Consider the following 12,548-nt stretch of genomic DNA (forward strand, 5'->3'; position numbering starts at 1 on the left):
ATCAACTAAATGCTTTATAGGCTTTAAATCAAACTGTACATAAATTAACCTCAGCACTCGATGTTGACAAAAAATATTTCCATGTTCAATTCTGAAGACAAACCTGCTGTCATATTTTCAACTAGGAACAAGAAAAACTGGAAAACATTTTTTGTAACATTTGCTGTCTCCATAGAGCTAGCAGCAAGACTGTTTGCTGGGATATGCCACCACCTTCCCCCAAATCCACCATTTTCAAACAAGAGACTACAGAAATACACATTGCCAAACAAAATAGGGATGTAACAGTGTAGCAATTTTACAGTATAATTACGATCAGCCAAAATATTTGCGTGTTATTAAATTATGATGATTTGTTTTTAAAACACATAATCAGAAGTAAAACCAACAAACTAACAAACAACGCCTAGTCCAGCCAATGGATTCATTTACTGTGTGATTTATGAAAGCTTCCCATTTTAGCGGTACTTGGTCTCATATTTTTACACACATTAACTATTTGATCAAGACTTGGCAAATTCAACAGATATGATGTTATCAGTGTAGGTCTGAATAACTGAACTGATCCATTTTTTATTTTATTTTTCAAGCTTGTTTTTCACAAAACAATTTTCAAAGATCTATGAACAGATAGGCATTCAATAGGTGGAAAATTGGCTAAACTTAAAACAAAACAAAAAAAAACACTGTCACATCTCTATTTTCTCAGGCAAATACAAGCAATTTGATGGGATGAGATTCTCTTTGTGTTTGGTGGGGTTGGGGGCGGTAGTCAATAATTCCTTTGCGAGACTTCACTTCTGCATATAGTTTGAATTCTATAAAACAAATCCCCTTGTTCAACAGCAATGGTGGAAGGGTTTAGTTTTCAATATTTTCAACAGCTGCCTGTTGCATCTAAAATGGACACCTAATGTTTTTTAGTCTGCAGTGTCTCTATAATGAGCCAAAACAGGTCAGGATAGGGGCCAAAACCCCTGCCCCCACCTCTCTCTGTGTCCCCCCCCCCCCCCCCCCTCTGAGATTACTGACAGGGCTCATATAGAGGCCAAGCATCCACAGACAAAAGAGCCGGCCAGTGTGCTTGAGTTACCCCGGGCTGGAGTAATGGTCAATATCACATGTCATCGGCGCCACAGACACACCTCGGCCCAGCTGCGAGGTGAGCGGGAGGAGGAAGGAACAGGGAGACGACTTTCAGCACCTGAGGCCGGCCGGCCGGTGTGCGCCCCACGACAGAGGGAAGGTGTGACGGAGGGCGGGAGGGTCCGAGGGGGATGAGAAGAAAGAGACAGATGAGAGAGACAGACGAAAGGGCGGATGAGAGGTGCGAGAGGCCTGAGGTGGTGTGTGTGTGTGTGTGTGTGTGTGTGTGTGTGTGTGCGCGCTGTCCCAGCCCTGCCCGTGTCACCCTCCAGCGCCATGCTGGGTCAGCTGGTGTAGATGGGTGAGAGGGGAGTCCACTGCCCACCATGACGTTTAGTGGATTGTTGGAGAAGGGATAAAAAGTAAACAAAACAAAACAAAACAAACAAACAAAAAAAATGAGATGGGCTGTCTGTGATTATAAGAAGTCATGACGACCATAATAAAAAAAAGACTACAACAAGAGAGATAGAAAGATATTCACTCGTTCAGGTCTGAGTAGGTGGGCGCTGAGTACCATCCCCCCTTTACTGACTCAGAGGCCCATGGACAGACAGAGACCGCCCACTCACTCCCTCCCAGACAGGAGGGGGCGTGTGTGTGTGTGTGTGTGTGTGTGTGTTTGTGTTAGAGTGGGGTGGAGTTAAACAGACCTTGGCCCAGGAGGAGGGGAAGTGGAAGAGAAAGACTTGGGAGGGTGGCTGGATGTGTGTGTGTGTGTGTGTGTGTGTGTGTGTGTGTGTGTGTGTGTGTGTGTGTGGCCCTCTCAGGTGTGCTGCGCTGCTAGCTCTTGGCCGATGAAGCGACGCAGGCGCTCCAGGTACTGGCTGTAGAGTTCGATGTCGTTGTGTCCAGCGCCCTCCACCCAAAGCGGCTCCACGGCCTTGGGGCAGCGCTCAAACAGCGCCAGGCCATGAGAGAAGTCGATGACCTCGTCCTCCGTCCCATGGATGATCAGTACCGGTGACGTGATCTTGGACACCTTCTCAATGCTACACGGAGACGGACAGAGGGGTAGACAGGACAGAGAAAAGGACCAAGGGAAAGAGAAGGGACAGACAGAGGGGTCAATGGAGCAGTTATAGACCCTTTCAACAATAAAAACAAAAACAATGCTTGAACGTTCTATTTGGGCCCCAATCTACTTCCTCTGCATTAAGATAACATATGGAATGTTAAAAAGGAAGTCTTGTGGGGCCAACTATGATGCTGATAATGGAACTGAAATGAAAGGGTCTATATTCATGACCGAGGGGACATTAAGGTGTGGGGTTTTGAACATTCGAACATAAGATTCCATTCCGCAAACAATTACAGGTTCTAAAATTCTATGTTGAGTTTAATGAACCCAAATATTCTTTAGAACGTTAATTTTCCAACATACTTTACATTGTAACGGTACACCTTTAAGGGTTAATGCCTCTCCATTTCATTTATTTACATTTAATTTACATTCATCTCAATTTACATTATTGCAGACCATTTTTCAGGCACATTTCACCATAGAGAGTAATGCTGACCTATTCAGCAATTATGGGCAAGCTTATGAGCCACGTCAAAGCAAAACACTCCCATTTAGCTCATTTCAAATATTCTACACGTCATGCACAAGAATTCAATAATACTCCAGGCTCTTTATCTGTCTCAGTGTCTTGTAAGCCTTATTACACAGTGATGGTAGAAAACTGAATTGAGACACTTTAGTAAATGCATCTCATAACTGAATTTTATGACCTTTGCACCATCAGTTGCGCTTGAGGAGTTTATTCAGTGCCCTCAATGACCAGCTCACAACAACCGAACACATCCTCAACCGTTGAATGCAACATATGGGCAAGACAACAAGTGCTTCCTTCATATAACAGACACACACACAGACACAGACACATACACATACACAGACAAACACACACACATAACAACACAGATGAGTGTTTTTCCCCCGTTCAAGACCATCAGACAGCAAATGCTAACTGCAGCTGCCTGTGCACGTGTGTGTGTGTGTGTGTGTGTCTGTGTTTGTGTGTGTGTGTGTGTGTGTGTATGTGTGTGTGTGTTTGTGTGTGTGTGTGTGTGTCTGTGTGTGTGTGTGTGTCTGTGTGTGTGTGTGTGTCTGTGTGTGTGTGTGTCTGTGTGTGTGTCTGTGTGTGTGTCTGTGTGTGTGTCTGTGTGTGTGTCTGTGTGTGTGTCTGTGTGTGTGTCTGTGTGTGTGTCTGTGTGTGTGTCTGTGTGTGTGTGGTTGTGTGTGTGGTTGTGTGTGTGGTTGTGGTTGTGTGTGTGTGTGTGCAGACAGCAAGGCTGCTGTGGGATACGGCACGGGGCCCTGACAGCTGGGCGAGGACACTGGGCGACCCCGGCGGAGAACAGAGCGGCCATTCAGCACAGCTGCAGCGCCAGCACCAGCGGGCACCCCTGCTCCCAGCATGGCACTGCGTAGCCCTGACCAAACGCCAACTGCCCGGGCACCCCTGCGCCCAGCATGGCACTGCGTAGCTCTGACCAAACGCCAACTGCCCGGGCACCGGCAGGGGTAAGGGCCAGAGAGTGCGCCCATATTGTGGCGGCATCACAAATATGCACAGATGTAAGCGAGTCTACAGGCCCTTCAGTCAGTCAATATGCTCAATTGCTACCAGACCAATTATGATAGCCTTATTTTTCATTCTATGTTCACAGTTACCATCTTTTTTTAAAGCTGCCCGAGTCTGTTTTAGGTTATATAGTCTATGGAGTAGACCTGGGGGCTAGTAATGGAATGTATGTACCCCATAACAACCAGAAGATATGGAGACGACAGTGGTGGAGAAACGTATTAAGATAAGATAAGATTAGAAATACTTTATTCATCCAGAAGGAAATTTGACTGTCACAAGAGCACCGTCGTGTGCATGTAAAAACACAAATATAAAAGTAAAATAAAAAGAGGGCAGCGCAGCCATTGGCAGTGTCTTCTCTGTCTGTCACTGTACAAAGCCCACCCCATAACTAATAAGCGTTTCTGACTGGTTCCCAGGTTTTTTAATGATTTAGAAGTCTACTCCAATGGGAGAATTGCAACAGAGCAGCAGAGCAAATTCAAATGTGCTAACAGTTTCATTCAGGTAAGCACTGAGCTTAAATCTATGACGCATTACATTTTCAATCACAGGTCGTAAGCTGATAACAATCTTGCCTACTTTGGTGTGGCTCATTTTCATATGTTGATTTGGGGATTTAAAGTGATAGATCTTCATATCAACAGAGAAACGGTGACACTTACTTTGGGAAAGCATCAAAGCAGTAGGTCTTCTTTGTGTCGGGGAAGGCAACCCGCATGCCCGAGGTGAGAGGGGAGTGCAAGACGACTGCCGCACATTCGTACCGTGACGCCAGGTCGACGGTGGGCACGGTGCCAATGCTCTGCCCGTACAGGATGATGTTCTCAGGACTGATACCATACCTGTGGGCAGCGTAAAAGTATAAGTATAAGTATAAGTATAAGTATATATACTCTTTTCATCCCGTGAGGGAAATTTGGTCTCTGCATTTATCCCAATCCGTGAATTAGTGAAACACACACAGCACACAGTGTACATACAGTGAGGTGAAGCACACACTAATCCCGGCGCAGTGAGCTGCCTGCATCAACAGCGGCGCTCGGGGAGCAGTGCCTTGTTAGGTGCCAGTTAGGTGCCTTGCTCAAGGGCACTTCAGCCGTGCCTACTGGTCGGGGTTCGAACCGGCAACCCTCCGGTTAAAGGTCCGAAGTGCTAACCAGTAGGCCACGGCTGCCCAGAGTAAAAGCAAGTACAGTAAACATAAAGAACACAAAACCATGAAGCTGCTCTATTATGTCCTTAAGTGATTGCAACACCTGGTGTAGTAGTAAGATAGGGCATAAGGAGCTGTGCTCTTGAGTAAGGCACATTACCATACAGAGACAGGCTCTTGCAATAATTGATGTAAGTCACTTCGAATAGAGGCGTCAGCCAAATGAATAAATACGTAACTAAGTAACATGTCTGGCCGTGATCTGCACAAATCAGATAGGATCGGTCATAAGGAACACACTTTTAAGGAAGTAAGGTAGGGACTCATGAGGCCCTAGGCAATACAACTGTACTGACCCTTACAAGGAATGTCAACAGACTAGTCTCAACAAACCCAAGCAGTTCCTGGTAGTAGATCAGGCTTGACAAACATAAACCTCATGGCAGAATTCAGTGCGAGAGATTCATTCCCTGCTCATTTTCAGCCAATTAATCAGTGGCAGGCAGCTAGTCTGCATTGCAGTTTCATGCATCAAAGGAGAATATGCCTGGCCGGAGATGACGGATTCAGGTTGATCAGCATCAACTTACAGAGCAGTCATGACTAAAAACTGAACTTCCTGGTAAACAGAGCACATAATCAAGGCATTTATTCCTCCTGACCTGTACAGTATACCTGTGCAATATATGTGCCTATAAAGACTACATATCAACATTATTATAAGTTTCAATTTCAGCACAATATCCTTAAATTAAATGTAATATATAGCAACAAAGAGCTTTCTGTGTTATCTGTTAGTTTCGGGATAGTAACCTAAACCAATTAAAACTAAAGGCACACTTTTAAAAGTTAAAGTTAAAGGCACACTTTAATGATAAGTTACGTAGATTGTGGGGACAGTTCAATATCAAAAATTGGGACCGAATCCATCACTCCTGGCCCAGGGTTTTCCAAAAGGATAAGAGCCAACGTCTGACATGAGACATGATTCAACTTCAGTGTTTCCCATACATTGACTTATTTGTGGCGGCCCAGCACAATATCAACATATATACTTACATGGGATGAAATCCGTTCATTTCATTTCTCTCTAATTCAGTCATGTGCAAGCATAAGAAGCAGTATGCCTACGCTAACGTTAGAATACTGTTGGGTTGTCGAGGTTAGCACACTATAATGTTACAGCTACTTGTCAATATCAACTTCTCGTGCAAGGCAATTATAACTATAGCATAATATATAACATAGCACAATATCCAACAGAGTATTTGCTCAACACCCCCCCCCCCTCCTCCTCCTTCACCTACCACAACTAATACAATTCAATTCTGTGGGAAACACTGAACTTCCCAAAAACATTTCTACACTACAGGAATACAACAGTAGATCTTGTCTTAGGAATGTCCCTGGCCTGTCGTAACCCACCCCTAATCAGGACCAGGTCTCTCTATAGCTGCAGCACTTCCGAGAGGGTGAAAGGAATGTCTGGGGCCTACCGTGTGCGTAGAGCCTGCCAGGCGGCATCGATGTCTGCGTAGAGGTTCTTCTCGGACGGCTTGCCCGTGCTTACTCCGTAGCCTGAGTAGTCGTAGGAGAAGATGTTGCAGTTTATCCGTGTGCCGAGGCCGATGTAGAAGCTGCTCATCTGTCCCAGATCCACCGCGTTGCCGTGGGAGAAGAGGATGGTAAACCTGTGGGGAAATGCAGAGAAGAGGGGGTGAGCGGGTGGGACTGAGAATGGCGTGCGTGCCTTCGTCCTGTCAGTCTCGCTCGCACCGTATTGTCAAGGGCCTCCGAGTCGCAGGTCTCCCTGCCCTGAAGGATGTCACTAATTACATGTGACTAATTAAACTGTTCCCACAGGGCTTCTTTTGCCACAGTGCCACGTAATGTGTGCCACTGACAAAAATAAAGGCACTCTTCCACCAGCATTGTTTTACATTCACACAGTACGAAAGCAGAAATATGAACGTGAAAGATTTCATTGCTAAAAAAACAGGTCATCAACACACGGATAAAGTTTACACACACTTCAACGCGAGCTGTAGAGCAATGAAGAAAGCTGGCCATGTAACTGGCAATAAAACCAAACCACTTGGATTTAGCTTTACGAGTGGTTCTTGCTGGTCAAACCACTGAGACTGAGTCACTGATGGTTAGACAACATGAACGATCCATGATCTGTGATCGTTTCCTTCCTAACCTTTAAAGCGTCCCAGCATTGCTCAAACAGTGGCCAAAACTAAAAACCATATGAAAGTTTCCATTTCTTGACATTACCAGAAAACCACAGCAGTGAACGCTTTTCACCTCCATATAAAGACATGTCTCCACACACATCTTATAATGAAAAAAGTTAACTTCTAAACCATCAAATCAATACAAAATGTATACAGTAACTTTCAATCAAATGACCTTTTCTCAGGGCACCTAAGGGCGATAGATTGCCATCTAGATTACTAAATCCAGACTCCTCATTTAGCCTTTAATACATCAAAAGGAAAAAACAAGTCGAGCAGCATGCATGGCAAAATGGCTACATTTTTGTACTAACACAAGTAACATTCGTAAATAGCATGAATAGCAACACAACAGCTGCTTGAAACGAGTCGTCACAGGGACACAACAATGGGCTGTCAGCTGAGGAAGAGTAAAGGTTAGAGACAGCTGACACAGGCAAGAAAACTAGGAAATGGGACAGATGCGGAGGGGGGGGGGGGGGAACAGAACTGATGCCATGCAAATAAGTGCCGAGAGTGGAAAGAGGGAGGTGAGCTTATCACAGGAAGTTTTGACACATAGAGACCGGAGGCAAGACAAAAGGACTGAAAACAATCACGGGGAGAGCCGCTCGAGCAGGACAGAGGTTCACCTCCGAGGCAACACCTGTAATACATATAAAGGGACGCAGACGCTGTGTTCACATCCTCAGTCACCTAGTTGAAGTGTGAGTGTCTGAAGTGTGCCACAGGGTGGGCTGGACACATTTCTGGCCATCTCTTCTCTACTCCACACCTCTAGATATCTATCCATCTCTCTCACTCTCTCTCTCTGTCTCTCACTCTCTGTCTCTCACTCTCTCACTCTCTCACTCTCGCTCTGTCTATCTATCCTGGCTATCCACCCCCCCTCCCTCCCCTTGCTTGCGCCTTCATTCTCTTTCTGCCTGTCTGCCTGTATCTCCACATCTGTCCTTCTCCTGTCCCCCAACAGTATCTCTTGCTCTCTCGAGCTCCGTCCGGCTCGCTCACTGTCCCCCAACAGTATCTCTTGCTCTCTCGAGCTCCGTCCGGCTCGCTCACTGTCCCCCAACAGTATCTCTTGCTCTCTCGTGCTCCGTCCGGCTCGCTCACTGTCCCCCAACAGTATCTCTTGCTCACTCGAGCTCCGTCCGGCTCGCTCACTGTCCCCCAACAGTATCTCTTGCTCTTTCGAGCTCCGTCCGGCTCGCTCACTGTCCCCCAACAGTATCTCTTGCTCTTTCGAGCTCCGTCCGGCTCGCTCACCTGGCGGAGGGGGCACAGCGGATGTACATGCAGCCCACTCGGTTGCCCCGGCTGGAGCGCGTCAGGAACACTTCCGTGGCGTCCAGCTCCCTCTGGGAGTACTGAAACTCCGCTCGCTCGGTGAGGTGCAGCTTCCATCGGCCCTCTCCAGCCGCAGTGCTGCCCGCCCCCCCTCCTCCACCTCCACCCCCGCTGGCGCCTCCGCCACCCCCTCCTCCCCGCGCCCGCAGGCTTGTTGCTGCGGGCGCACCCGCGGGCGCGGGCCCTGCCTCCAGGTCGGGCAGGAGGGCATAGGTGGGCTCCGGGGGCAGGAAGGCAAGCTTGGCAGCAATGCGGCTGGGACAAGGGGGACAACAGAAGAGGCAGCACAGCTCGCTGACAGATAGGCCATTCATTGTACACTGTGGGAGGAGAGAAAAGAAGACCACTGTTAACCACACACTCAAACAAAACAAAAGGAACTCAGTGCCACAGCCACTGCTGGAGCGTGGGTGTACTAAGTGTGGGATACTAAAAGCCCAACGGGGACACTGAAATGCCTTTGATGGTGAAATAGCCTAATTAATAATAATAATTTAACTGAATAGAGCAGCACATGTGTCAGCACTGAAAATTGGCACGTGACTTGTTATCCATAAAACTCCCATTATAGTGATCAAATGTTATTATGAATTAAAAGTAAAAAACAATGCAATTACCTGATATTGAAGTGCCAGATATCCCTTTAATAAATAGAAAAGAGCAAGCACTGGTTTTGTAGATATAAAAGTGTCTGTCCAGATGGTTGCATATGAAAAGGCTCTAAGCACACAAAAAATGGTACCACGATCCAAATGGATTTCTGGACTGCACAAAACCCTCAGGATTGCAATATTTTACCAAACAGGTATCTTACTAGCCATTAAAGCATCAGAAAAGTGACTATTCCACCTTGTTTATGGAAATAAGGGCGAGAAACATTACGACATATGCCAAGTCAGACCGCTGACAACTACAACAGACTGTTTGTAAACTACAAATGGGACAGCGACCCTTACTAACATCCGATCAAAGAGAGTCTGTCAAAAATAGACAGAGGCTGAACGGAGCAAAACACATTTAAAAAGAATAGCTACCGCTTTGGGTCATAAAAATCGGGAAACAAAGCGGACATCAACTGAAATTCGAGCTACAATGACACTGGAAGATAGATATGGACCAGTGGCAACGTTTGTGGTATTATTAGTCAGTTTGTTGCCGCAAAAATGTTGACCTTCCTCACTTAGCTAGCTATTAACTTAAACGCTGGTTAGCATGTAGACGAGGTGTCAAAGACCCAGCTGTGACATTACAAGAGATGTTTACATTGGCGCCGTTAAATCATTCGCAAACAAATAATCCATGTAGCGTCCGCTCGGTCCCTACGCGACATCAGAGAATGTCTAATAAGGGCTCTGGCGACATCAAGCCAAAGCCGAATTTCCTAGCTACTCGTCTTGCTAAGTAGTTAGCTAGCTTGCAGAAAGCTATGCCAGCTAGCTAACACTTAGCCAGCTACAGACCTGAAAACACCGACTTCTCCAATAAGAGATCAATTCTCGGACAGCGAGGTTAACATGTCTTGTCTGAAGATAAATCATATAACCTCTCAAATAATTGCTTTTCGAGTTACATCTGCTGCCGGTGATCTTCAATATCTGTATCCTCCTGTCATTTATTAATCTGTTGGTCGGCTAATTGTGCAGTGTTTTTTTTTTTTTCACTCCTACTCTACCGCACCCGGAAATGACGGCAACTTGACAGGAGGAGCTTCCAAATGAAATTTACATTTTGTTGTTGTCAAACTCTGACTCGTAAATTGCGCTGCTTTTAGAAAGTCAAACTATGGAACTATACATAGCATTTTTAAAATATGTATCAAAAGATTTACCAATGCTTAGTCACTTTGATTTAAGAGCTAAGGATCCGGCAAATCACAATGCATTGCAACATGTTCAGATGTGAGGAAAGTAGCCCTTTGCAGTAGATAAAGTGGATTGAAATGCAATCTCGGGGGGAAACTGGGACTTTTTTTGCACTTTTAAGTTGTATTTCTGATTTGTGCATGCACTTGTGAGTGTTTCATAAGAAAGACTATTTGTTTCAAACTAGTTTCAAACGTTGATATATATGGCAATATATGTAAATTACATAATGTATATGTCACTGTATGCCTCGCACATATAAGTCACATATATACACATACATGTGAAATATATTTCAAAATATAGCAAAATTGGCCGTTTTTATATATGTCACATGTATTTTCCCAGATATACAAATATATTACAAGTATATGTCAGTTGCAAGTAAAATTATAAGTCCCTGTTATTTGACATATGTTCATATATTGCAATATATCACATTTTTGTATGGGACCACATGTCTGTTTCCAGAAGTTCATTTTACAGCAGCTTCTGGAATAGTGAGTGAAAGTGTGAAAGTTTAACGCAGACAGTGGGAAAAAAAAAGTAACTGGCATTCCTTTAACACAGATGCCTCGCGGACTTCACACCTGCGAAAATCCTCACTGTAGGCTAAGCCAATTCACAGCCAATCTTTGACTACAGGATTTCTCTACAACAATTTGAAAGTGTTCATAAGAGTGAGTACTACTTTCTGTGGCAAAAGTATGAGATTAGTAATTTCCCTCTGAATGAATGTCTTACAAAGGTATAGGTTACTTACCGGTCTTGAAGGCCTAATGATACTAGAGGTCTAAACAATTACAGAATACATGTTAGGCTATGACTAAAACTCCAGGTTGGGTTCAGCAAGGAGCCAAGACTAGACTCTGACTAGGGAAGAGCAGAAATAACCAACTGTTGCTGCTGCTGCAGCTTCCCCTATCATGACAACAGCAAATGTTATTTTGTGGTCATGACACATAAGGCCTACTTCGCGTTTGTACACTGCAACTTGGAGTGGATATCACATGAGCAGTTAATTTCGGTAGTGGTTTAGAACAGCTGACAAAGCAATAAAAGGCCTCAAAGGATTTGTCCTACAACTCCCTTTCACTCAAAATATGTCTGATTATTTTTAGTACAAATAAAACATAGAAGGCAACCATGCATAATAAACATGATTTGAATGTTTGATGCTTATTATTGCACATCATACAACCCTATGTTTGGAAAAGAAGATCACTGGGAACTGGTTGCTCTGGGTCTTTTATATTCTCTACTGGACAGGTAATTTCACTCGGACTCAATCACAATCAGTCTTAAATTGATGTACAGAGGAGAGAAAACAAGACTGAAATTTGTCTTGGTTGTCTAATGTGTAGCTCAAAAATAGCTTATCGCCCATTTATTTTTCCATCACATTGTTAAACCCTTTTCACATTTTAATTTCGTAATTTTTAAAAACAAAGGTTGATATGTTTAATCAATCATTAAAAGCATCACAGAAGTCATTCATTTTAACGCATTTCATCCACAACATTCAATCCTGAGTATAGGCTACAAAGCAGATGTTCATTAACGCCCTCCCATTATCCGGCATAGATGGTGCAGGTGACCTATGAGCCGAGAGACTAATAGAAGTACCATTCAGTGGAAGAGCAGGCGGGAGACCCCAGCAGGAGCAGGACACTCGGTCCCACCCTCTTGGCGCTGTTGCACAGGTTTCACTCACAGCAGCTCAGCCCAACGACCACAGCGTCTGTCTGAGTGGACACATCCCACATCCCCTCCACACACACTACTGGAGGAACCTCCTATGCAGTAGTCTGAAAAGTTGTGGGTTCAATTCCAGGCTTCCACCATTGTGACCTTGAGCAAGGCATTTACAGTTTTTTTCAGTCGCTAACAAGCATTTGTCTAACCAGTTGTCACATTTTCAAAATTCTAAACACAATTAGCACAGCATCTGTCTTTTGTGGCCATACCATTCACACATTTCATGTCGTTTTCACACAATATGCAGTCAGTGAACACATTTCCGCAATGCTTACATTTTCTTAACAGACAAGCTATAACTCCCAACAAAACTATGGATTGTTTTTGTAGTATTTACGAATGTTAACACACAACATCCCACAATAGCAAACACAATATTCCAAACCTTAGATACACTATCAAAACCTCTGCTTTTGCTCTGCTTCTGCTACCAAATGGTTTTATC

The 12,548-nt window shown here is 44.6% G+C and overlaps 1 protein-coding gene across 1 annotated transcript; it reads right to left on the minus strand.

Annotated features, from left to right (window-relative positions):
• Positions 1-1,010: 1,010 nt before the first annotated feature.
• Positions 1,011-11,226, minus strand: abhd17ab (abhydrolase domain containing 17A, depalmitoylase b). The gene is made up of 6 exons (XM_076278989.1): positions 11,109-11,226; positions 9,101-9,124; positions 8,403-8,803; positions 6,393-6,587; positions 4,406-4,585; positions 1,011-2,138 (listed from the first exon to the last, which is right to left on the minus strand). Exons 3-6 carry the CDS (start codon positions 8,795-8,797, stop codon positions 1,913-1,915), a joined length of 996 nt encoding a protein of 331 aa, XP_076135104.1. The 5' UTR covers positions 8,798-8,803; positions 9,101-9,124; positions 11,109-11,226; the 3' UTR covers positions 1,011-1,912.
• Positions 11,227-12,548: the final 1,322 nt, after the last annotated feature.

Source organism: Alosa pseudoharengus, unplaced genomic scaffold (assembly GCF_046254945.1).
Source record: "Alosa pseudoharengus isolate Yale_2024_CS ecotype anadromous, Long Island Sound unplaced genomic scaffold, YU_APseudo_1.1 YU_APseudo_1.1_scf_11, whole genome shotgun sequence".
Classification (NCBI taxonomy): Eukaryota; Metazoa; Chordata; class Actinopteri; order Clupeiformes; family Clupeidae; genus Alosa; species Alosa pseudoharengus.